This window comes from Trematomus bernacchii, unplaced genomic scaffold (genome assembly GCF_902827165.1).
Source record: "Trematomus bernacchii unplaced genomic scaffold, fTreBer1.1, whole genome shotgun sequence".
Lineage (NCBI taxonomy): Eukaryota > Metazoa > Chordata > Actinopteri > Perciformes > Nototheniidae > Trematomus > Trematomus bernacchii.
The window spans coordinates 15,678,963-15,705,905 of record NW_022988043.1 but is presented as its reverse complement, the minus strand read 5'-3'; the positions used below and the strand labels follow the sequence as shown (position 1 = coordinate 15,705,905).

Genomic DNA, 26,943 nt, shown 5'->3' with positions numbered 1-26,943 from the left:
TCCTCCTTAGCTAAACACACTAAAAGGGGACACAATTAATTTTTTGTTCTTAGGTTGAACTGACCCTTTAGTGCCATTACTGTGGTGAGAAAAGACAATGTTGATAATCATATTTCATGATTTTAATTCATCAAAATGAAATATTGAGTGCTAAAAAACAGACCACTTTGTGTCAAATGTTTCGACCTGTCCGAGCTGAAAACAATTAAAGCTTGCTGATTAAGTGTAAGATTGCCAGAAGAGCATTGAGACGTACAGGCTTTAGACATGAGAGCTGAAAGTAAAATGGGCTGCCATTTGTCCTTAAAGGCATCACAGACCCAAATCATTAGTACTTTATTCACATGCAGGGACAAACTGCCATAATTCATCTGGGGGTTGGTATCTCCTGTGAAAATAGCAACCTTTCCCCATAACACCTGTATGAATAATTCAACACTCTAGGCTCTATCAGAGGCCGTCAGAAATGTCAGCTGGTTGGAAGTACCCTTGGAGCCCCCAGGGGATGTTGTCTCTAGTGGGGTGGTGGGTTGCACACACAAATACACGCACACACACACACACACACATCGGACCAAATGCCAGCGCTTTTTCATTGCCAGGACTCCTCCCCTGCAGGACACACAAGAACTGAAACCTTTTTTTAAGAGGTATGTTATTTTTAAATGTGAATTTTTCCATATGCTGCTTTTGCAGTCCTCCCCCAGGAAAACTCAGCTAGACACCACATATTTGTATCAACAGAAGGGGTCATTTGTTCCATATTTGCTTATCACTCACAGATCAACTCTCACCTGGTGTGGCCCAGATGCTTCCTCAGGGAAACGATATCAGCTCTCTTTCCAGCCTGCGTAAGACAAACTGGCCATCTCTGGAAAAGAAAGTGCACAAAAACAAAGACGTAAAAACAAAAGGACTAGCAGCCAGCTATTATCTTTTTTTCGTACGAGTAGCTCTGGAGCTCAGAGCAATTTTTCACCCATGAAATTGGGCAGAAGGCCAGGAGTAAAGATTGTGTCTCTATGACATCGCTTTTGGAAATGACAGTTAATCAGGCAATTCATCTTTACATAATTAACTGCAAAGGGTAAAAAAACCTCCTTCTGTAAGATAAACTGATGTTTTCAACGATTTAAATTGGATGAGGGTGTGTGAGGAGTATAAATGTGGGCTCGAAGATTATCAGTCACCTTACTTCCTCCTGTGGAATCTGGAGGGTTGCCGTTAATGGCTTAGTGGACTATCTATGGTAGGTCATCTGTAGACGCCAATGAATAGATCATCAAAAATAATGCAGGGAGGCATTGGCTTGGACTAGGTGTTCATTTTTAACATTCTTCATTTCCAATGTTCTCTTTACTTGCAAACAAGAACAGAAATGTATGTTTTGTCTTCTACACAGATCACCTGGCGAGAAATGACAATGCTACATTTTTGACACCCAGCTTTAGCCCCAGTCTTTTAGCCTGGTAGGCTATAATGTAGGCCTTTATATCAATCGAGTACATATTTGAGACTTCATTTACAAGACTGTTTTAAAACCATTAAGCTGAAACTTAAAGAGTCAGCCGGAGACTGCGTATCAACTAATTTGCAGAGCTAATGCTAGCTTACATTGCTGGCTAGCTCTAGCAGCTAGACTCTCTAGAGCAGTGGTTCTCAACTGGTCAGGCCTTGGGACCCACTTTTTCCTTTGTCAATAGAACGCGACCCGAAATGTTGAACCACTCAAATCTATTCAACAAAAAATCGTGCTGTAATATATACGCTTTTCAGCATACAATGTTAATTAAAGTGAAGTACATAAATCCCTTATATCCCTTCACAGAACTAAAGTATGCTTTTAAAAAAGGTTTAATGAGATGATGGAATCAAAGCTGAACTGTATAACATAAAAAGGCACACATGCTGAAAACCCAACCCCCAGAAGGGGGGTCTGGGGGGATTACTAACATATCAACTACGCATTCTGGTACACTCCGAGAAGAAAATAAATAAATCTATTGCTACCCGACAAATTAATAATATTTTATGCCATTGTTTGTTTTTCACTTAGTTCTGACAGCTGAACTTGCTGCTCCTCACAGAGAGAAGAGCAAAGAGGAGATAGTCTGTGTGAATTACTTTAAATTGTGGGTAAGGGTAGATAGCCCCCATTGTTCTGTGACCTGTCAATCATCAAACCGGGGGTCATATTTCATTATGTGTTCATTTGTATCTGAAGTTGTACCCATGGATGTATAAAGAATAGTTATACCTCAAAGTTATTCTCCGTGGAGACTTCCGGCAACAATCTTGATTCTGATTGGCCAGAAGACTCGAAAAAACATCAGCAAAGATGTTTTATTGAGAAGATGATCACTACGTGACAGAAGTTTTCAAAACCGTTTATGGTCTCCAGTACTTCCAGTCCAACGCCTACTGCATGCACAGTGTTAGGAAATCGGGCCTTCAAAATAAAAGTTTGACCTATTTTTTTTTTTTTCACTCACACATCTGCAACCCACTCGAAACGGGTCCTCGATCCACTTTTGGGTCGCGATCCACCAGTTGAGAACCACTGTTCTAGAGTCTAGCTAAGCGACACTTGTCATTTCGGCCGTTAAAAACATTTTTTGTCTACCTTTTTATGAAGAACCAAATCTTGTCAAAAATTACTATAATATTGAGAGCTAAAACTGCCATCATTGTGGTCCACATATGGGCTATTAAAATGGTATGGCTTGACACATTCAGTACATGAATTGGGAGTGAGCCTGAATCTAGAAGTCAAGCTTGTTTTTTTAAACACAAATTACCCTATAAGTGTTCCTAATTTGCAATTAAAGTTAAATGTTTATGTCTTTGCAGCATCTGGCTATTACAACGTTACTAAAAATGCCTACCCAAGAAAGTATTCCTTACTGATGACATCTAGTACACCTTTTAATCAAGCCACCTCTTAAACTCTGACCACAGATCAATGACTTAAAGGCCAGCCATCTGTTGTTCCAGATCAATCTTGTGTCTTCTTCATCTTCAAAGGCCTTGAAAATTAGTAGCCATGCACAATTAACCTTAACTGCACCGAGCCCCTCGTAGGTCAGTTGGGACAAAAATAATTATGTTCAGTCAAGCTCTGTTTAAACTCACAGAGCACTTATATATATTTGTATTCCAGGGAGATCCCAAACTTTCTAAAAATAAGAAATATATTTGGCTGCAATTTGGGTTAAATGTGCACAAGCATTCTTGAATATATTTAATTATGGCACCACCATGCTAACATGTCTTGCGTTTGAATATTTCACTCCCTTTTAATATGACATTTCTTCATTGAGAGGTTGGAACAGCATAACAGAGATACAAAACAATCTGTTCCAGGGAGTAAATGCTGACTTGCTGGTGGTTAAAGCAGGTAAAAATGTGACTCCTCTAAATGTCATGACTTTCTTCAGAGTAATGGCAAAGCTTCAGATGGACTCGACAAGGACCAGGCCGAGCTCAGGTCTTCAAGCTGCAACATCCAAAGGACAAAAGCAGGTGCCGGAGAGCATGGAAATGCCACTGCCGTCACATTTCACAGCCCCCTGCTCCGCCCCACCGTCTCTCTTCATCTTCCTCCTCACCCTCATCATCCCCTTGTCCACACACACGCTTCTGCTGATGGATGAGCTCATTTGCTGCAAATCTCTTTTGAGTCATACCGGGACACTGTTGTTCTCTCTCTGCTACTTGGACACAGAGAATATAGACCTCAGCCTATGATGCTGTATGTGAATGCAAACAGAAAATGCATGTTCCCATACAAAAGTGAATCAGAAAAACTCCTTCTAAAAGAGCTCAGTCATCCTTTCTAACTTTAAAAAAGATCTGGGAAAAGGACTTAGGGATGCAGATAGATGAAACTACTTGGCTCAATATTTGTGAAAGAATACATTTTCCATTCACAAGCAATAAAATCAAAGAAGCAAACTTTAAATGTATCAACAAATTTTACCTCACACCCATAAAGATGCATACAATTTCCAAAGAAAACTCTCCAAACTGTCCGAGATGTAAAATAAAAGAAGGAACATTTATGCATCTGTTTTGGGATCGTGATCTCTTGAAACATTTCTGGGATTCGATTCATGCTCTCACAAAAGCCGTTTTAGACATCGAAATTAGCCTAAATCCATGTTTTTTCCTGCTAAATGACATGCCAAACTTTAAACTGAATCCCAAACATTACAGAATACTAATCACAATAACATATTTTGCCAAGAAATGTATACTTTTATTCTGGAAGAATGAACATCCCCCAACATTTAAACTTGTCATTGATCAGATAACACATAAATCAAATGTCTGGAGAAAATGACATTGGAAAAATATAATCGTGGACATATTTTTCAAGCTCTGTGGTTGCCATTGTTTTCTTATTTGGAAAATATATCTGAGATATACAGTGATGGAATGGTGCATTCTGTGGCTATTAGTCCTGACGGCCGGAAATACTAGTTGTGGTGTTGTCTGTCTACATTGTCGTTGTATTGTATTATTTGTTTGTTATACTTTGATGTTTTTCTTTTTCTTTTCTTTCTATTTCTATGTTTATTTTCATGGCTCTGTTGATTAAGTTATCTTGATAAGCATTTTTTGGTTTTGCCTGTGTGGGCATGTGCGGGTGGAGGGAGGGAGTGGGGAGTGTAGTGAGTGTACTGTGATATTACAATGTAAATGAAATGGCATCGATTATTGTACACTATAATGAAATTAAAGGACTTGTTAAAAAAAAAAAAAAAAAAACTCCTTCTGTTGGCCTCAGCCTGTGTATTTCCATCAACACCGAGGAGTAACAAACTAAACAATGCTGTTGGTATTGCATTTGTCTTAAAAGTACTACAGGGAGGTGAATCAAAAGCATTGAAAATACAATAACAGAGGGCAGGAAACTGCAGGCGATGAGATTGCCTTGTTCTCCCTCCTTGTCGATTTACAGTCTATACCAGCTTGTTCCCCTCAGTCATAGCGGCAATGGATTGGCAACCGGCATGGCTAAACCAATTCAACAAATACATTCCATCTACTGATAGAATCAATTTGTGTGAGATCAAGTTTGAAGCATCATTCCAAATTATTTCTGACTCTTTGCTGGCTGCAAAAACGTATAAAACAACTTTTCAAAATATATTTCCATAGATAAGCCACTCCATTCTGATGTGTCAGTTCTGATATGGACCATTTCTCTCTGTTTGCAGGCCGGCCTCAGCAACTGAGCCAGACTCACAATAACTATGATGAATGCATTGTCCACAGGAACAAACCAGCCATTTGACATTTCATCCCGCTTGATGCATTAGCTGCTAATATCCCGTGGATCTGAGTCGCTGTGACTGGACTCTGCTGAGCCCTACCCAGCACATTGGTGGATGCAATCATCATGGAATTGAAGAGGTCTTACTTCAAATGCATTTATTAGTGGAAACTGGCTTTGGGGGATCAGATCATTACATTACATTGCATTTAGCTGACGCTTTTATCCAAAGTGACTTACAATAAGTGCATTCGACCAAGAAGATACAAACTTGAAGAAAACAGAATCATATAAGTACATCAGGTTTCATAGAGACAACACATTTCAAGTGCTACTCAACTGGCTTTAGATAAGCCAGTCCTTTATTAGTATATAAGTGCTTTGTTAGTAATTCTATCGCTCGAAGTGGAGTCGAAAGAGATGAGTTTTCAATCTGCGCCAGAAGATGTGTAGGCTTTCTGCTGTCTTGATGTCAATGGGGAGCTCATTCCACCATTTTGGAGCCAGGATAGCAAACCGACGTGTTTTTGCTGATGGGAACTTGGGTCCCCCTCGCAGTGCGGGTGCAGCGAGCCCTTTGGCTATCTGAGATTGTCTCCAACTCAAATTGCACTGAGGACAGTTAAAGGAGACTGGGTCATGGCATGAGTGGTTCCCTTCCTTTGATTGCAAGTCCGAAATGTGTTTTCATCTAGGCTAGAAAATGTGGTTTTGCAAAATTTAAAAACAACTGGTATCGGCTGGGACTCCTGTATGTAGCCCGGAGTAGGCAGCTGGTGTAACTGATGAATAAGAGATGGAACTGGTGCTATGGATTGAAAGGAATCACACGCAGGCCTACATCCACAAAGAAATATATTAATATCACTTGAGAGGGAAAATAGCAGTTCAAAGGAGGAAAAGCAAGAGGGACCATGAAGATCTCTGATCTTTAGCAGCTGCCTGATGGGATTTTTTTAATCAAAGATCGTTTAAAAAAACAAAAAATAGGAGAGAGAGAGAGAGAGAGAGAGAGAGAGAGAGAGAGAGAGAGAGAGAGAGAGAGAGAGAGAGAGAGAGAGAGAGAGAGAGAGAGAGAGAGGGGTTTCTTCAAATGAGCCGTTTTTAATTTGGGGTGAGATGAATAAACTGCCAGCCATCTGTGAAGTTAATCCTGATTCAAAGCATCAAAATGATTTTCTGATGATGTGTTTACAGGGTGTGGGAGAAGTCATCTGAGAGAAGATATTTATACACAGACAAAACTAATTTGTGAATGTGACTGACACTGACACCAAGCAATTTATTTGGGATAATAATGAAATAGGCCTTAAATTACCTCATGTTGTTCTACCACATTGTCCAGGATCAATGATTTGGTGTCCAGGATCAATGATTTGGTTTCCAGGTGTGAGGAAAGTCTGGTAACCCCACTCTGTCTCCGGGGATCTTCCGGCCAGCCCTGCCCGCTCGACTGCAGCTGTCGGCGGCCACAAGTCTCCCGGGAGTCCGGCTCTGTCCGTCCCGGACGCGAGGAACCGCTCCACGGAGGACGGTCACACAGCGGGACAGACTTTGCTGTTCCCAAACAACGTAGGTCTGGCGTGTAATATCGATGTATCATGATAAATGTGTAAAATTACAATTGCATGAAAATGGTGACTAATCACTGGAGCGAATACACGGAGTTAAAGGGTACAAACATTTCACCAACTTCTGCTCCATGCGGTTTGCCCTGCGACCTCCGTTTCCCATAGTTACGACAAATGAAGCTCAGCCCACAAGGAAGTAAACGTTACAATGTGGCCAAAAGTAGGCTATGTGGACACTGCATTTTTAAAGCCCTATATCCACCTAAGTGTTGCACAAAAATGAAGCTAGACATTTGGTGTTAAATTAAGGTTGGTGTTCTACTGAACAGCTTACTATAATGTGACTGAAACCACTTAGGCCTATGTGGGATTCTAACATGTGAACGAAAAGCTGACTAGTAAGGCAGCCAAGTGGACCGGATAGCTTTATTTGAGCTGTTTCCAATGACACACTTGACATTTCTATGGCAAAATATTGTTTTTATTGCCTACCACAAAAGTCTAAATTTCAGATTCAGGCCTTTTCTATATTTTGAACCAATTTAGTTCAAAATATAGTAAAAAGAAATGCATTGGCATGGCAGTATAAAGCAACAATTTCCAGCATGTTATAATCGACACAAACATGACACCCCGTCAAATGAAGAGCGAGGTGATAATTATTATATCATCAACAATGAGTTTATTTGAGTTAGAATCCTTTTTTTTCACAGCAGAGTTTACTTTATCACTGCAGGAAAAGCAATTTATAACATTTATGATGTCTGTGTTCCATTAAGAGTCTTAGTAAGCCTCCCCAATAAGACAGTAGGCAAGACCCTGAGAAGGCCTACAGGACACACCTATATGGATTGCTTTTAATGTGATTAATTGTCTGTGTTATTTTCTACCATCAAAAGCCTAATTAAGGCCATAGTGAAAAAGCACAGGTGTTACTAATGAGATTAACCATGGCTCTGTTCTCGTCAAGTTTCCAAGTAAGCCAATATGTGACAGTAAACCAGCACGCACAATACGGACCCCAAAACTGAGTGTCATACATTTTCCTTATATTTGTAGAGATTATAGATGCTATCATGCTACTAACCCTCCATTGTGAATTTATTGATACTGACTGAAGTGAGCCAAAGCTTTTTTGATAACTGGCTTTGTCAAAATCCCAGCTCTATGTGAGACTTCATGCAATCAATCCAAATTAATTAATCAAGATAATGTTGCAAAATCAATAATTAATTTCCTCTCAGTCTATTAATCTAACTTTTCATGCTCCATCTGTTCAGTAACATTTTAGTCCATGCAGCACTTAGATGAACCTTGAACACTCTCAACCTGCTAATTTGGAAAATACACTCTAATCACCTTATCAACAATATTAGGTATATACACAGACCAAGAACAAAATGGGTGATGGAAAACAGGATAGACAGTAGGTCCAGAGTCTATATCTTACGGCTATATTCTGGTACAGTGCATCAAATGGTGACATTTATGTATACAGGAAGTAAATGACATAATGAAAAATCAGTTGCCTGACCGACAACATTTGTATACATTTAGAAGAAGTTTACCCTACATTTCTGTCTTCTACTTATTTAATTTGGCCAAATGAAGCTCAGCGCAAGTTCTTTCAGGAAGACTGGTATATACATTCACTCCGCAGCTGCATATAATCAGCTCATCACGGGCGTCGTCTATAACCTATTACATTCACCTCATTCTCCAGCAGCCAATCACTGTGCTGCAGCCAAACTTTAAAATGGTTCTCCTCTCTCCTGCAGTCAGCTGTGATTTCAGGTTGTCATGCTGCCGCCCGCCTCCTCCCCATCCACCTCCTTTCATCGTATCCAGTGTCAGGAGAGCTAATCCAAAGACCTCATCACACCTCCTCTTCATCCCATCTCCTCATCAAATCCAGATCTTCAGCATCATCACCAGTGTCTAGACCCCGGGGGGTTCCCTATATGCTCACGGCTGCATTTCCCCTTTTAGATATACGATTTCAGGATCGGGGTCTAATCGCCAAAGACTTAACATTTATCATATGACATGTGTCAATAAATGTTCTTAAACAAAATGAAGTCTCTCCTGATTGAACTATGGTTGAGATATATTTGAGAAAAAAAACTAAATATTTCCGAATAGTCTGTTAATGGTGTACAATAATCCCACACAAAAAGTTTTACACTCAAAATATTGTATTAGTCTTTTTGAGGAGTAGCATGAACATCTTGGTGCACCGTGGGCATTATGTGCCTTTTAATGTGAACAGGATGGAAGTCTCTATTGATCGTTGCAACAGAGGGACCCATTTTTCAGGCGACTCCAGCAGCTGCATCAGGAGCAGCAGCAGCAGCGAAGCCCAATTTAACCTCTTAGAGCATATCCTACAGACAGAATCTGTGGGTGAAGCATCACACAAAGTGTCAGAAACATCTGTTCAATCTGTTTGGTGCTCCAGTGTACAATACGCCAAGATCTCAGGGTACACAGCTCTAAAAATGAAACAGTGACAAGTCTGTCACACTTGATAAAAGAGGGGACAATAATAATCCCGTTGAAACTGCAGAGCATAAGAAAAATGGAGTGAAAGGGAGCTTTGTAAACTCAATACACACGCATGCTACAGAAATGTTTTTGAATAACAGTAAAAAGACAATTTGGGGTCCCCTCAGAATCCACCATCTCATGCTCCAGACAACCCAATGCCAGCTTGAGTCCTTTCAGGGGTGAAACACGGGCAAGATAAACTCTCACCGGTTCATGACAGCACTGAGGAGTTCACTGGGATGTGAGAAGAACTGTCTTCAGGCAACAGATGCAACAGACACACAAACTTGCCTCCAGCCAACTGCTCGCTATTTGCCATGGCTCCCTTAAAAGTTATAAATACAACTAATTAGTCTGCCGCCTTTTTCAGGCCAGCAAGAGGTAACGGCCTCCCCTCCACACCCATCACCCCATGCCCACACACCCTTCTCATGGGATCGGAATGAGTGCTTAATAAGTGCTAAAACAGACAGGAGCAGTATATATAACGGCCCTCAGAGATTTCTCCATCTCACCACCCTTAGCTTTCCTTTATCATTCTTTCTCTCATTAAGGAGTTTTTAATTGCTGAAATTTCAACAAGTCAACGGGGAGAGTCAAAGGGCTGGCATTTTTTTTTTACAATCTCAATAGATTTTGTCCCATTTAATATTTAGAAAATGAGCCAACAAGCTAAAACAGAGCTGTCAAACGAGGAGTCCAACAGGGGAGTGTGTTGGTATCCCCTGAGAAAATGGTGGCAGTCCAGCAGGCTTTTCAATCAGGATCTTGGCCTGCCACCGTTCCTGGAGCCAGGGGACCCTCGGTGGAGGGATGTGGACCGGCTCCAGAGGAGTCTGGCAGCCTGCTCCTGGCCAGGGTACATTCCCCCTCCGCTGTTTGTGCCATACATCTCTGCGTCGATGCATCACTCCGGCCAGAAGATTAGTGAGGAGCAGTACAAGTGGAGGGTCAACCTGGAAGTGGCTCACTTCTTTCCCTCAGACATTTTTGTCAGCGTCAGCGACGGATTCCTGGAGGTCAGAGGTACGTTAAACAAACCTGTTATTTAAACAGCTCTATAGGTTCACTCAGCAGTGTTATTCACTTTTACACACAGGATTGTTTCTGCTCATAATAAAGTAAAACCAAAACAAATCTATCTAATATTATCTCTAAGACTAACTGTTATCTAAATAGACTCAAGGTTCACAGGATAAACCCCTTAAAACTAAAGACTAATGGAAAGGAAGCTGACTGTAACAAAATTAGAAAGCTGCTTGAATAATGTGCTCGGGGAAATCAAAGCTCTGTGGCAGAAATTAATTTGTATGTTGAGTGGTTTCTCTGTGTGGCTTGATTCCTATGTGTGTCTTCCCCATAAATGGTAATCCATCCCCAGGGAAACACGAGGAGAGGCCAGATGAGCATGGATTTATTGCCAGATGTTTTACAAGGAAATACAGGTACTGTATGCAAAGTAAACACCGTTGTTAACCTGTTGACAATTATGTACCCACAGTTAAGCCTTTTCCAATCCCTAAAATGCTCACTGGAATAAAACATGATATTACGTACATCAATTTGACTATTTAAATACTGGCACTTTTATGTAGATATATTGTTAACAGGATCCTGTCTTTGTTCAGGCTCCCCGAAGACCTTGATGCAACCAAAATCGTCTCCACTCTTTCTGCTGATGGTATCCTGACTGTAGTAGCACCGGTTTCCGAGAACTCAATTCCTGCTGCCATCATCATAAAGGTGATACAAACTACGGTGTTTATTTAAATATGAAGAAATAGTTCATTAGTGACATTTTGAAGTGATGGAAGGAGATTTTAGTCATCATTTGAAGGAGCCAGGCTGGTCATTTCTCCTTGTTTCTAATATGTATGCTAAGCTAAGCAAATGTGCTGCTGGCTGTAGTCTTAGTCACTTTACCAGACACAAAAAACACTGTTGTCAACCTTTTGCATCCAATGCTTAGCAAAAAAACACATTAAAAAAATGTACCATTGCTTTGAAGGTTGCCTGTCATAAAACCCATTCACATACACCTGAAATCAATTTTTGAACCTGAAAATGAGCATGATGATCAATGTTGTTTCAATATCCCTCTTGAGTTTCAACTTATGCATTGGCAGTGAGGAAATGGGCACAGTCGAGCAACATTTTCCAAATATGTATGTACAATACAGGTGGAGGTGGAGGCGACTGGAGAGGAACAGGAGAAAGAAGAAGCCCCTGATACAGACCCAGGTAGCTGCAGAGCCCCAGAGGCCCCATGTCTGCCGTCTGCAGAGGATGACGGGGAAGAGTCTCCACTAGAGGTCCATGGAGATCAGACCCACACTGGCAGCACCACAGCTGGGCTTGAAGAGAAGAGGGACCAGGAGGAGGAGACCCTTGAAAAGCCAGCTGGAGAGTCCCACCCATCAGCGCCTGTAGATGGCGAAGGCACAGAGAATTTCCAAGTGTCTTCTGAGCACAATGAAGCCCAGGAAATCCTAGAAATTCCAGACACAGAACACCAAGAACCAGCAGTGGATGGAGAGATACAGCCAGGCTCAGGGGAGACTACTGATGAGATCACCCACCCTGAGGAGCAAGAGCTAGGCAAGAGTCCACCGAATGATGCCCCAAGCCAAGAGTTGGAGGTCCCCGACATAAAACAAGAAAACTGAGTACAAACACAAGTTTTCCCCAAATGTTGCACCAACATACAGAAACAGCCTGCACTGCTTACCTTGCACCAGTTCAGATGCATTTTAGATACAATATATTATAGCCATATATAACCATGCTTCCATTGGAGCTCCAATAAAGCAATAGCATGTGAAAATGTTAGAAACTGTGTTGGCGTCACTCATTATTTATACATGAATTTACTTCCTCTTAATCTTGAAATGATCATGTGAATTTGCAACCGTTCATGAATAAGTGATCACATTCATAGCCACCTCTGGATAAACGTGGGTGCTAAAATGGAAAAAGTGATTCATTATCATGCTGTTTCAGCTAAGAGGTTTTGACATTAATCAGATACTATACATTAGCACAGCTGTGCATTAGTCACTTCTACACGAGTAACTTGCCCAATCATGCTGTTGCCACAGCAGCACAAGTGTGTGCATTATCGAATACCATCAAATACAGCAGTTAAAGTGAGCTCATGACACAAAAGAAGCGCAGTAGTGCCGACAAAACAGGGGAGGCCCTTTGGTTTTTTTTCAATTCAAAAACTTTTCAAACTGATCATCCCCTCCTGATTCCAATACACTGAAAAGATTACAAAATATTGCATCACATGACACATGCATAGCAACTGCCCCAATTGTTTTGTACTTGCATAAAAGGCTCTGGCGGTGCTGCTTCTGTGCGTTCGGCCCATTCTGCAAACACCAGTGCCAATCTCAGCCCGCACTAAGCCCTTCGCTAATCTGCTGCCCAATTCCTTCTGTTATCCAACAATAACACCACAGGCTCCCATGGTGTCAGGCCAGTGAGTGGCATGATTCTCAATAAAAGACACAGATGTTATAACACGCTGGGAGATTGGCTGGACAGTTTTATTGCGTCAGCCGATATAAAGACATGGACAGAGAAGAAGGCAGGAAACAAACGTCTTTGGCAAACAAGGGAGTCTGTCCGCTCCAACAATCATGCAGCCATCTTCCTGAATGCTCAAATAGAAAAGAAAAAAAATGCAAACCATATTGCAAAAACCTGGAACACTTTAGATTCATATTTATAATGAATTGGCACATGTTGAAGTATATTTACAATACTCTTTGGTAGAATACAGTATGAATGCACACAATTCACACTTTAATGAAGCCACAAAAGGTAGCTTGCTTTCGTTTCTTGTCAGTTTAAGTGACATTCATTAACTCAAAAAATAAACAACTGTAAAGTCAAGGCACTCCAGTAAATAAAGGCACATTAGTTTCAGACCAACAAAATCACATATAATACGTTTGATGCAAAGATAATAATAATTATAAATACAAATTTGATACACATACAGTGTTATATTGACTTACTGGTAAGGGAGAATTCTTTGGCTTATAATGTATAAGTGGCCCAGCTGATATTTCATGACCTCGGGATATAGCCATATATAATATTAAAGCTGCACAAGACAAGTTCACACTATGGCTCCATAAGCTGTTTGAACATTTGTGATCTTTAAAATGTGTCCAAAACGTTGTATGAGAATGTTCTTTGTTTCCGTCTTCAATCACAGAGTTTCATTTTTGTTATCCTTATGGTCACGTAAAGTTTCACTTTACAGTTATTTTAACTGAAACCACAATCTTTTCCATAACCTGGCCATAAAGTTGTGTTGCCTAACGTTACGTCTCAGTCAGTTTTACAACATGATACACTTTCTTGGCTTTTACAACAGTAGATCTGGATTGTCTTAGCTGATGCATTACAGTAACAACCGCTGATGTAATCAGAAGATATCTTTCAAAATCGTGCACCAAAATCTTGCACCGTGGCAAATCTATAGCATCTCTGCCAGTAGGGGGAGGCGACTCTTCACTACTCTGCTTGCATATATAACATTTTTGTCTTGTGCAGCTTTAATAAAGACATACAACAGGTCATAACTATTTACCTTACATACCTTCCCATTGGAATTTTAACAACAGGAAGCTATAGGTCACATATTTCATTTCATTCATCAATTGCGCAGGATGATTTGATAGGATAGTGAGGAGTTGGGGGTTTAGACCATGGGGGCCTCTTGGGGCTTGAGTGCCTCCACCTCCTGGTCCTCTTCACCCTGGGAGCCCTCGTTGCTGAAGAGGTAATATGGAGGCGTCTGCCGAGCTTCGATGATGAGGACGCCCTCGGGGGACAATGAGGCGAGAACGGTCAGAGGGTCCACATCTATTGGGATCCTGGTAAATCAGAGGAGAAGAGAAGTGAGAAAGTCTGTATGAGGGCTTTTTAATCTGTAAGCTTCTGTGTGTATTCAGCGGGTTAAAAAACACCAATTGGAAGAACAAAAAAAGGGAGAGTGATTAGGAGAAACTGTTCACTTCCTGCTTGGAAGTCATGCAAAACTCGGAAGTTGTCCTTCACTAATGCAGGGTCCTGTCTGGCCAATTTCTAGGCCTTCATTACTGGTGCTTTCTCAAGAACTGCTCATCCAAACAGGTTCAGACTCAATAATGCACTTCCCTTGATCCTCAACAATACACCCTCCAAGTATGAAGTAAATCACATGAACGGTTGTCAAGAAAAAAAAAGGACAGCCATACTGTACATACAACCAGACTCCTTCCATTTTAGTCAGATAAGACTTGCTGTGCAAACATTGTTAAATGCTGCAATTTATTATGGACACTTTGTAAAAACCATTAAAACGCCCACAGTCTTAGCACCGTATGCCTGGGAAAAGAAAAAAAAGGAGGCTTGGGATTTTGACGGTTATTAAAAAACGTTCACCCTGTCCTCTTTGGCTAGCACTCACTCCAGACTCGCACAAACTAGCTCACACCCAGGGGATGAGCTAAAAGAGAGGATCTGAGTCTGAGGTAAAAAATTATCTTGATTCCAATTAATGAGAGGGTCTGTCTGCAGAAGTTCAACACCTGTAAATTTGTATCGGTGTATACTTGCCTAATCTGATGCTCTCATCTGTCACATAGGCAACAGCTAATTTTGTGTCTGGCATTTTTTTCTCGCCTCTTCGCTTCACTTTTTGACACCTCTCATGCTGAAAATGTTACATTTGCCAGAGAAGAGCGAGATAATTGCCTTCCAAATCTTGCAGGAAGATATAAGGTGATGGAAAATCAGCCAAGCTGCAGTATGTAAGAGATAACTTCTCACATGAAGCGCATCTAAAACGGTATATGACAAAGTTATTTAACAAGGTTACATTATCAAATTGATTTGTTTTAGAGATTGAGTTCATTTCAGTTTAACTTTCAAAATAATACACTTCACTTTGGAATGAGAGTCATCAAAAACCTGCTGTAAAGACAAACACAGACATCAAGGCTAACTCTGTTCTTTGACAGTGTGGCCAAATATGGGTATTGTAGGTTTTCTGTGTGAGCAGCCAAGTGTCTCTGGGAGTTAATATAAACATCAGGCTGCCCTGCTCAGACATGAGACTGTGGGTTTAATTAGAGAGGACCCTCCACTGGCTTCCCACTCCACTGAGAAATACAAGTCAGAAGGGAAACGTCACCACACAGAAGCAGAGGTCACATCAGGTCTATTCCTGTAGAGGAACCAGCATTTAATTGAGCTCAGTCTGTTACCATATAGCTATACCTGCACAAGACCTTAGCTGTAATGTGTATATACCACAATAACAGACATGTATTTCATATAATTGGGAACCAGGAAGTTTTAAGAGCAACAACGTCTGAAAAATGGGGAATAAACTTTTAGAAAGATATCATACAAATTAACCTAAAAGGTGATGAGCTTTACAGGTCCACTACAGCATCAACCTCCACACAGACCGAACCCCCCCTTTTAAAACTAAGGAGCACAATAAAAAAAATTGTATTCAATCTGGAACAGAGAAAACAAATAGAGACACCCTTGGGATATAATACGAGCCATAGTTGGGTCAAAAGGCAATTACAAAAAAATAAAGAGAACATTTTAGAAATAATAGAAACAGTGAAATATAGTAAATCCAATTTAAATAGAACAAGACCAATACAATACACATACAAAGAGATAAGTTGCATGAAGTAGTTCCCTGAAAATGTCTTCACATCGCTCCAGGAAAGGGGGGGTTATGCGAATGTTGGGTTTGGTCGAGAGTAAGTAAAAATTACATCATCGAGGATGTGAGGGAGGAAGATAGAGGTGGCCCAGAGATTTGAAGAGAAACAATAATTTACAGTTTATCTAAACTAGAATAATATATGTACTAGACACAAGCATAAAAATAATCTTCTAATCTGAATTTGTTCAACTACAGCTAATGGTGCATCTCATTGTAGGTATACTATATGTCATGTTCACCCTAATTTAGCATGCTTAAATTAGCTAATTATCACTTAAAACAAAGTGAGGCTGAGGGGATTTTGTGATAACAACAACATTGAAATATTTCCTTCTGAACGGCTGGTGGCTTTATAGAGAAAATGTATGTACAGTCGTAATTTATATTTTTTGGGGAAAAACACCATCTTTTGTGCCAATTTATCCAATAGCTGTTGTGGCATTTTACCAAAAAAACACCAATGTTGGAGTCATCCATATTCACCCTCTGAGGACTATGAATGTCAGTACATATATTCATAGCAAAACATCCGTTAGGTGTTGAGATGTTACAGTCTAGACCCAAGTGATGAACCAACCAACTATTATTGCCATACATAGAGTCATGACACTACCATGGCTAATAATATAATATATACTGTTCATTTATTAAGGAAAACATTAACCAAGGAGCCGATTGCTGTGAAGCAGTTGCCCCTCCTGACAAAGTCAAATCACTCAGCTGACGCATTACGTGGGACTCTGGCAAAAACCTTATCTGTCCAGCTTCGTGGACTTTATTTACAGTCCAGCACATCATTTATCTCACACATTGATTTTGTACAGCTGCCAACACACTGTTCAATATGCTTTTCCCCTGCAGAGATGCTGAGACAGGGACATGGTTAGTGTGTTCACTGACTGTGTAAAACATGTTCCATTTGTTCCTGACCTTTCTATAGACCTTTACCCTCAGAACTCAACAACAACCTATTTGATTAATAACTGACATATTTCAGGTTTAACAGAGGAAAACACCCTTTGACCCTGTTCAGCTGTTTACTGTCCATCTCAGTCTATCAATGACTTCTTTAAAGGGCCCCATTATGCTTTTAGGGCTTTTGTCTTTCCTGTAATGTGTTATATAGGTTTTTGTGCATGTAAAAGGTCTGCAAAGACTAAAATCCTAAAGTTCCCTCTCAAAGGAGTTTCTCTCCCACACACTCCCCCTTGTCTGAAAACGCCTTGATCTAAATCCTTTGTTTACTTCTGTAGCATAATGACATCACTATGTAAAATGTCTCTTCTTTTGGCTAGTTTTCAACACATTGTACATAATAGGGCAGAGACATCTCTAAGCCAATCACAACAGAGCCGGCCAGCTAACCAATCAGAGCAGACTGGGCAATGGTCTCAGACAGAGGGTGAAAAGAGGTGCTGCAACACAGGCAGTATGAGACAAATAAAGACCTTTTTGAACCTTAAAGCATGGACACATGTCACAGTAGAGGCGCAACATACAACTAGAAAATGCATTTCCTGCTGAAAATGTGTGTGAATGCTGTAAACTGTGTACATTTGTTGCTGAATTTAGCTGAAAATGCAGAAATAGCTGAATATTGTATTAGTTGAATGGTCTCTGTAGCTGCTTTAGCTACAAAAACCAAGTAAGTGTGTTGCTGAACTTAGCGGAGAAATGCAGAAAAGTGAAATTATTTGAATCAAAATTGTTAAAGCTAAAATGCATTGCAATGACTTTGTGGAAAACTTGAAAGTGAAATGTGAAACTGGAAGAGTAGGAAAAATAGTGAAGAAGCTTAATATTTAAAAGAAAAGGTTTACAATAGGTATAAACAACAAAATGTATAGCCTCAATGTCCTGAAATAGCTGAATAATTTAATAGTTGAATGGTTTCTGTAGCTGAGAGTAGGCTGAAGGAGTTAGATATCAAATGTAAGTAGTAGTGAATGAATGTGTATTAAGAAGAGAAAAGAAAGCAAAAACGCTTTGAAAAGCATCAGTTTATTTGAACTGCAAACTTTTGAACTAAAACCATACGTCAACAATAATGTATAAAATATGTGGAACGTGTTGAAGTCAGTATGAAGTCTCCATCAGACAGAAAATAATAGGCTGAGACAGTCTTTAAACTCCAGTCTGTGTGTTTGTGTTTGAGCCCAGAGATCAAAGGTTACCATGGTGACGACGATATCAAACACCTGTGTGCAGAGATCAAAGGTTACCATGGTGACAACGTTATCAAACACCTGTGTGTGAGCCCAGAGATCAAAGGTTACCATGGTGATGTGAAGTGATCTGTGAGAGGAGAGCCTTTCCATTGTTCTGAATGAGAGCTAAACCTCTTACATTTCTAACTATAGTTTAAAAACAGTAGCTGGTATCGGTAAAATGTCAACGCGTGCAGCATGTCATGACTCTGAGTCTGCTTTTTGTGTACTTTCAGGTCAATAATGTGGCATTTTTGGCAGATTTACTAAAGGTGTGCAGCTGCTGCTCAGAATTTACAATGGGACATGCTGAAAGTTGTTTCATTTCAACTTCATGCCCTCAAGAGGCATTTTGCTTAATTCTTTTTTATTTTTCAACCTAAGAGAGGTTAAGAGAGACATTTAAGGCGAATTTCAAGCTCTCCTCCACTCTAGCTGTGACATCACGCACTCTAAGCCTTAACAAGCAGCGCAATAGAGTGCCACAGTGACGCGTCCTAAAACCCGGAAGTAAACTTCTTCCGGTTCCTTCGACAAAAACCAATGCATTTTCTCCATAGGATTTTGGAAAATAGCTCGAAATAAGGTCTGTGGTTGACACAAATTGAAGAGACAGATCACGTTTTGTTCAGCCGGATAATATCCACATGTTTACCCTACTTTTATAACTTTCTATCAATTAGATTTATGATTCGAAAATTATAAAAGTAGGGTAACGGAAGTGGTAAAATTCTAACTTACTTCCGGGTTTTAGGACGCGTCACTGTGGCACTCTATACACACTAATGTTAAAATCTGAAGAAGGCCTCTTTACCAAGCTTCAAACTAAGTTAAATATCTCAAAAAGTGTAAAGGATATCAGAAATCTGAATACAATTTTAATAGCTGAAGGTCTTGTGATCATTTTAAAGTTGGAATGAAGTCTCTAGCTGAAAGTATGTGGAAGGAGTAGCATTTGGTGCACGGTGTAGGTAAAAGAGGATTTGAAGGTTCCTCCCATTGAGTTACATGTTAAAAAAAGAGTTTAAAAAGTTGAATATTTCAAAAAGTAAAACATATTATGAAAAAGTTGAAAGTTTCCCCTTCATGTGCTGAAAAGGCTGAATATTCTGATATTTGAATGGTTTCTGTAGCTGAAAGTATGCTGACGTTATTGAGAGCCAAACTATTTGGTTGAAATAAGAAGAAGAAGATGAAGTGTTGCACAGCATTCGCACTAATTATGAAACCTGAAAATGAGCATAATATGGCCCCTTTAAATAAACTTTTTGGAAGTTTCTACTCTTTCTTTAATATGCCTTCTCCCTTGTTATTGGAGCATTAACTTTGCATTTATTTATAACCGTTATACAATCATTGGGGGGAAATAACGTTAAAAGTAAAAATTACTCAACTATTAAATCAATCACCAACTTGGGTTTTTTAAGTCAGTTTGAGTATTTGTTAAATAATTACATTACATTTCATTTAGCTGACGCTTTTATCCAAAGCGACTTACAATAAGTGCATTCGACCAAGAAGATACAAACTTGAAGAAAACAGAATCATATAAGTACATCAGGTTTCATAGAGCCAAACTATTTCAAGTGCTACTCAATAGGCTTTAGATAACCCAGTCCTTTGTTAGTATACAAGTGCTTTGTTAATACGTAAGTGCTTAGTTAGTATATAAGTGCTTAGTTATTATAAGTGCTTAGTTAGTATATAAGTGCTTAGTTAGTATATAAGTGCTTAGTTATTATATAAGTGCTTAGTTAGTATATAAGTGCTTAGTTAGTATATAAGTGCTTAGTTAGTTTCTACGTTTATTTTATTTTTTTCATTTTATTGCTCGAGGTGGAGTCGAAATTACAGCTCCTGAAATGTAAATACTTGCTAGTTACTGTACTACTCTATGAACTTAATATCTTTGAGTTGTGGACAAATCAAGACATTCAAAGACAAAATCTTACACTTGAAACACTGGTTGATACTTTACACACTTTTCTGACATTTTATAGACCAATTAAAATTGCTTAATCAAAAATAATTGGTGGTTTCAGCCCTGACTTACAGTACGTTTAATTGTGAGGTACATAAATATTTCCATTGAATGCTTCCTTATATTTATACTACTAATTTTGCATTTGAACTCCACTGAATACAAGTAATGTCTGCCATTAATCTTAACAAAAGAAACAGAATGAGCTAGTGCTTCAATTAAAAGTACATTCCCAGTCATACTAACTTGTACTGTGACTCTCCTGTGCTATCTCCCTCTTTCATATACATAGAGGATTTGGGTATCGAGGTCAGTTATTTATATATAAGCCCCCCCCCTCACCCTCCCCCTCCACCAGCAGTCATTGGTTTTAGGTTGTGCTTAGCTGAGGAGCACAGGCCTGATCTGAAAGGCTTTCCAATTAAAAGCATTGTGATATGAACACTGCGCGGCTAGCACAACCGCTTACTAATTAGCTAACGGGAAATTAGCAGATCCGGAGTGACGCGCCAGCGAGACGCCGATGCACCCCAGCGATTAGCTCTGCTGTTTGAAGTCTTCTGCTGCCCAATTACAGGCGGAGAGCCGGCAGGTTGAGGAAACTTCTATGGCCTGTTTGGCTTGGATGACTAACAATATGAAAAGTCGACAATGTGCGAGACGTTGGTGCAGGTCTGCTCGAATCAACAATACTTTTCCTCTAAGTAAATGCTTCAGTATTCTAGAGTTAGTGAGTGTTGTTTGGAGTTTAGGATTCTTTTTTTCAAGGAGAGTTTGTTGTCAACTCAATGCTGGTTTAACTTTGGAGCAGCTGTTTTGGGGCTGTGGACTGATTTGACTTTTAAGTTCTTAATAAACAGCAATGATAATAGCACGATGTTGTCATGTTGTTGAAAGGGGAAATGCATCGCCGTATGTCCATGTATTAACTCTTCTATTTAAAGTTTAGTACACAATACAAAGTCCTGACCTTTGTTCCAGGTTAGCTTCTGATCAACTAGCGGTAAGGTAGCAGTATTTACGCTAATGTTACCATACAATGCAGTATAATAAGTACCCTTTCCTTTATGTTCTTGTGGTAAGGTTAAGGCCACGTTTACACAGAGACGAAACGGGTTGTTTCACCATAGAGAGTATCCTGACTGGCTGCTTCACGGCCTGGTACGGCAGCTGCACCGCCCTCAATCGTAAGGCTTTACAGAGGGTGGTGAAAACTGCACAGAACATCACCAGGACGGAGTTGAGGACCTTTGCTCCCAGCGCCTGGGTAGATCTGCGGACGAAACGCTCTGGGGGGCCAAATGGCTCCGTGTGTACGTCCTATACGATCATTTCCTGATAACGATGACCCCATAGCCCCGCCTCTCCCCACCTCTGCTGCTCACCCCCGCGTCATTGCTGATGTGTTTTGCCAACAACAACAACAATGGCGGATCACAGGGTTGCTTTCGTGCTCCAGATGCTACTGACCATGATACAGATGTCAGTAAAATCTACAGCTCCTCTACCACAACCATCAGCAACAAGTGGACATGGAGAACTACATGAACTACATGTTGCTAAATCCACCACGGAGAATAAACAGAAGGGCAACCAGGCAACCATGGCAACCATGCTCGGGGGGTCTTCTTCGCTGCTTTCGGTGTATTTTGTGGCGGAAGTACAGCGCCACTTACAGGTACTACAGCGTCTCCAGCGGGTCGAGCTGTCTCTTGTGGACGGACACGTTTCTTGAGCCGATTCTGTGTGGACGGAAGACTTTTTTGATATCGACATCGGTTCGTTTTCGTCTCCGTGTAAATGTGGCCTAAAATACATATAACTTTTCATAACACAACAAAAGTAACTACAATGGTTCTGAACATAAGGAGGAAAGAAAGAAAAAAGTGACAGAGAAGACTAGATATGTTTCTCTGAAAAAATTCAAATCAGCATGAAAAGAGTATAACAAATGACTAATCCACCCAGGAAATATTATTCCTTATTATTTGGACTAAAACAAAAAAGACAGATTAGTCAGCTAATCGTAACATGTATGTGCCTGCGGTTCAGATTTGACTTTTTTTACGTTTTAATTATTAATTAATACCTAGTTCAGAATTCAGGCAGCTTACCACTAGCTCAGTGTAATTAACCCTTGTCCTTTACCACCGGGGGTAGAAACCACAACTGTACTGCATTCATAACAACTTTTTGGCATAAATGTAACAACACTTCCACACATATAATATCTTGAATATGTGGTGAGATTATACTCACTGTATCTTCTTTGTGAAATTCTTTGTCACTATGCCTCCTTCTTCCTGCTTCTCTTCATGTTTTCCTGTTAGTAAAGAAAAAAATAACATCAGCAGATGGGACCTTGGGACAGTTTTTGTTCTTACTTTGTTCCCAGAATTTCTGCAGGCAGCTCAAACAGAAGCTGTGGTTGCAGCTCAGAGTAACTTTAAATAACCTCAGATATGATTAAGCTCAGTATTGTGCAATAGTTTGAACATTTCATGGATCCTAAACAAGTTATCATCAGTTCAAAACCACATCATGTACATGTAATGGCTCTTTAATCCTCTAAATATAGCAAAAAGCTACAGAATGGATTTATATTCAAAAGGTTATGGTGACACTGACATTAAAAAACATGTTGCATTTGGCACACACAGTTTCCCGTTGCTCAACCACAGCAGTGTTTTCACTTTGGGGCCTCTGGGAGGGTTGCAATGGGAACATGTTGAAATGATGAACCAAACTTTTCAGTCACTCCCAAGTATGATCCACCTGCAGAAAGACACGTAGGGCATGTTTTTCCGAAGTTGGGGAGACAAGCTAAGGCTGGAAATCCCCCCCTCCCTCCACCCTTTTCTTCCTGGCTCTGTTTATGGCCGCTCCATCTCTCTGGCTGGTTAGCAGCTGCTGTGGGGCTGCTAAATATCCCTGCTCCCGCCAACAGTATAGCCTGCACCCCCCCCCCCGTCAGCCACAGTCTGCACTCCAGGCCCGACTATGTGCTACCCTATACCCCCACTGTGACGTCTCCGCCTGCAGAAAGTGCTGGAAAGATCGAGGGGCTGGAATGAAACTCCAGATGAAACTGTGCCTACATCACCGGTGAAGTCATAGCAGGATTATTTAAACTCCACCAACATTTAAAACTGGTCCCATTTCATGAATAATGGAGGTTTGGTCAGATAGTAATCCTACAGGGAGCTGCCTCTCCTTGTTAATAAGTCTCTTACGACAGAGATGCCAAATTCCAGATGCTCTATGTAATGCTCCTGAATATGAATGTTCCGACAGGAGAGATCTTAGCATCATGTACAACGCACTAAAAGTTATTTTCTATCTGTACAAGTGTCAAGGACAGGGCTGTGGTTTTCACATTTGCAGATGAAGCTGATACTTTGTGTCACAGAGGATTGCATATGCTGTGTGTCCTTTTGTACATGTAGCAAGCGCTAAGTCCACAGAATCACTAATTGTACTTCGCTGGTTTTTATTTACTTTTAAAGCTTCACTTATCCATATCTTTATAATAATAATAATAATGTGTCAAGGTGTTGCACATTGTGAAGAACCCACAAAGACTTTTTAGTGTCCTTCAAAAGAAACATATTGCTTTTTAATGTCCAAACATTTACTATTTTGATTCCCTCTCGTCTCACTTTTTTCTGTCGCCCGTGGCAGCTTATTCTTTTGGGAGGAAAAACTACTTGCCTTAAAACTGGCATACTCAAAACAATTCTCTGCAGTTGTCTCTGCAACAGTAAATGTCTCCAGGAGCACATTTTGCCAGTGAAAACCATAAGAAAATTTAAAAAATAGGCCATCAACACTGCTTTAAAAAGGACCAGTGTGTGGGATTTAGTAGCATCTAAGGTTGAGGTTGTAGTTTCCAACCAACAAAAACAACCCTCCGTCATTTACAAGCATGTTAGGAGCTACGTCAACCTTCAGGTATAGTAAGTACGCAACAAGACCCTCTCTAAAGTTCAGTTTGTCTATTTTGGGCTACTGTAGAAACATGGTTGTGCAACCAGAAAGACTCCAGGAAGAGGACGTGCTCTAAATGTAGAGATGAAAGGCTAATTTTAAGCTAACAAAAACACACCCATTCAATAGCGTCCAGTGATTATACAATAATGTAGATATATTTATGAATACATTTTTAATTTCTGCCAATAAATCCCTGCTGGTTTAAGAGTAGTGCTGGGATATTAAACAGATTGGATAGATTGTAGTTCAGTATGCTTCTGTTGCTCAAGAACAAGCACCATAAAAGCACCATTTGTGACATTAATATTGTAGTAACAACACAATTTGTAGGTTTTTTCAAACTTTCCTTGTATCTGTTAAAGTTAAATTCTGAAGGATAAGAATAATGTTAAAATCCTCAGTAAGATTATAATTAAACTGGTACTTCCAGTGACTGTCACCAGGCAGACAATTGCTCTTGGACCCACTGGGGTGGACTAAAAGCATCCGATGAGTACACTTAGTTCATCTGGAGGAGTCCGTGTTCAACATTTGTTCGTACAGCTCGTACACCTCCGACATGCTTTTATCAAACTCCCTGTCACACTTTTAGAACGGGGTTGAGTCACTGGGGCTGATTGAATAACCCAACTGGCATACCAACAATGTGTTTATAAAAAACTCAGAGTTGGGGGGCCTGCTGTCCTCTGTGCCCTCCTCAGCCCCTGGGTATCCCTGGAATCCATCCCTCGTTTGAATCACCGACATGAGGAAGCAAATTCTGAAACCCTTACTTCTAACCCTTACTCCCATAATCAATGGGAGTGAGCCTGAACATGACACCAGCAGAACACAAGGACTGCTGGGTAAAATCCTATTTCCAGAACATTCTCTCTCTCTCTCTCTTGGCATGTCTTATTGTAAACAGAGACTGTTGTCACGGGCCTTGCCTCAAATCTAAATCGAGCTCATGGGCGACTGAGGGAGTGATTCTCCAGGAATCTGAAACAGGTGTCCAAGTTTGAGGATCTGCCTGCCAACGTGCGAGTCCCAGTCCCCAAAATCTGTTCAGCTCGTCCACATCAAGACTCATTAAAGCTGAGCCCACCGAAGCTTTCATTGTGTGGCTTTAGATCTGTTTTCAAAGGTAAAGCGCACAGCCAGGTTAGAGTGAGGATCCTGAGAGATGCAATTCTGCCTTTTGATTGGGTTGTACTTCTGCTTTTTGATCAGCTAACCACATTTGTGCATGTGTTTTGAGTGTGATTTTCATGTTCATATGGCTAACAGGATGGTAGTCTTAGCTGTATAAGAAAAACACTGGATTACCTGGGGAAGGTTTATAGATTTTTTATAGACAGGCCAAATTCCCTCAAATGAAATCCCAGTACTCTGTGGGATAATAATAAAACTACAGTCATTTAGATATTGAGAGTTTAGCAACTGCAAAATTCACCTTTAATAAAACGGTGTGTAATTTATACCATTAGCAATACTGAGGGCATGACCTCAATGTCCTCAATGGCAGCTACAGCCCTGCATTTATTTTCACAAGCAGATGATACTATTTGTCTAATTGTTTTGGTTTGTATTCTATTAGTTGTGTTTTTTTGTGCACTATGCCTGACATTAAACCTGTAACTTCCATTTTGATTATGTATCTTGCCAGTTAAATCCACATTTTAAGAATATTTGCACATCATTTGTTGTGTTTAAATGTGCTCTAAGTATAAATTGTTGTTTGGGGAAATTGGGAAGTTAATAGGAGGGTAATTACATTTTTCTTCCCTTACAGGCATTCTTCCCCAATGAACCTGCTTTTAAAGTAACGTATCCTCCTGAAAAAGTAGTTGTATTTACTTCAGGCCTGTGCAACAACTCACCTGACACTTCTACAAAACCGTCTCTCGTTTTGACGTTTAATTCCTCTGGTTTGAAGCTGTGGACGTTCACGCAAACTTTCCAGGGTTCCCCCCCGGTGGTGGTGGGGGAGCTCTGGGAGGAAGGCTCGCCGTACATGCTGGTGTACAGCGTGGGGCCTCCCGTGGACTGGCGCGAGGGGAAACCTGTACGTAAAGTGGTGCTGAAGGGCGAGGAACTGAGGCGCGTGCCGAGCCGGCCCGGCCGAGCCCAACCCGGCCAGTCCATGGACAGATCTTCGGGGAAAGCGGGCATCCCAAAGTCTTCCTCCATAAACCGAGACCCCAGTTGATCCCTGAACGGAGACTCTCCAAACGGATCCCTGGGAAACCTCTGCCGGTTTCCCATCGTGTAGAAGTCTCCCTCTGCCATGTTAGTCCAGCCGAGTTAAAAACCAGTTAAAGGTCTGCCAAAAAACACCGAATACAAACTTTTCTTTTAAGATAAAAATTAATAAAAACAACAATGTGTGGTAAACTGTATCGCTCTTTGGGTTTTGCGCATCACCGTTACGCAACAAGTCACCAGATTCAACAACAAACTGTTAAAGTGTGCTCTGCCTCTCCTAAAGCCCTCCTGGCTGTGGGTTTTATACTGGACGGTGATCACACAGACCATGAGTCGACACAGTGCAAGTGTCGGGAAAGTGCTGGGAGGATCTGGAAAGCGGCCACACTGCAAAAGATATCCTGAAGAGAAGTTAAACCGAGTCTTTATATATT

General features: G+C 40.5%; 2 protein-coding genes across 2 annotated transcripts in view; both read right to left on the bottom strand.

The window, feature by feature from the left end:
* Nucleotides 1-6,970, bottom strand: part of LOC117472591 (coiled-coil domain-containing protein 60-like) — a 70,864-nt gene extending 63,894 nt beyond the window's left edge. Inside the window, exons 1-2 of the mRNA XM_034117889.1 lie at nt 6,597-6,970; nt 795-871 (exon numbers count right to left, since the gene is read on the bottom strand). Of these exons, the coding sequence (XP_033973780.1) occupies nt 795-871; nt 6,597-6,881 (362 nt within the window). The 5' untranslated portion in view covers nt 6,882-6,970. The remainder of the gene's footprint in view (nt 1-794; nt 872-6,596) is intronic.
* A 5,958-nt stretch (nt 6,971-12,928) lies between these two features.
* Nucleotides 12,929-26,820, bottom strand: hspb8 (heat shock protein b8). Its single transcript, XM_034118719.1, has 3 exons — nt 26,185-26,820; nt 22,592-22,655; nt 12,929-14,288 (listed from the first exon to the last, which is right to left on the bottom strand). The coding sequence occupies exons 1-3, from the start codon at nt 26,591-26,593 to the stop codon at nt 14,114-14,116; spliced, it is 648 nt and encodes a 215-aa protein (XP_033974610.1). The 5' UTR covers nt 26,594-26,820; the 3' UTR covers nt 12,929-14,113.
* Between the last annotated feature and the right edge of the window lie 123 nt (nt 26,821-26,943).

What these genes read in the sequence shown, in the direction of transcription:
- hspb8 (XM_034118719.1), bottom strand. Translation starts at nt 26,593, where the DNA reads ATGGCAGAGGGAGACTTCTACACGATGGGAAACCGGCAGAGGTTTCCC. An exon ending in CGGTTTTGTAGAAGTGTCAG is followed by an intron (nt 22,656 to 26,184) that starts GTGAGTTGTTGC and finishes CTTTACTAACAG; the next exon opens with GAAAACATGAAGAGAAGCAG. An exon ending in AATTTCACAAAGAAGATACA is followed by an intron (nt 14,289 to 22,591) that starts GTGAGTATAATC and finishes CTGATTTACCAG; the next exon opens with GATCCCAATAGATGTGGACC.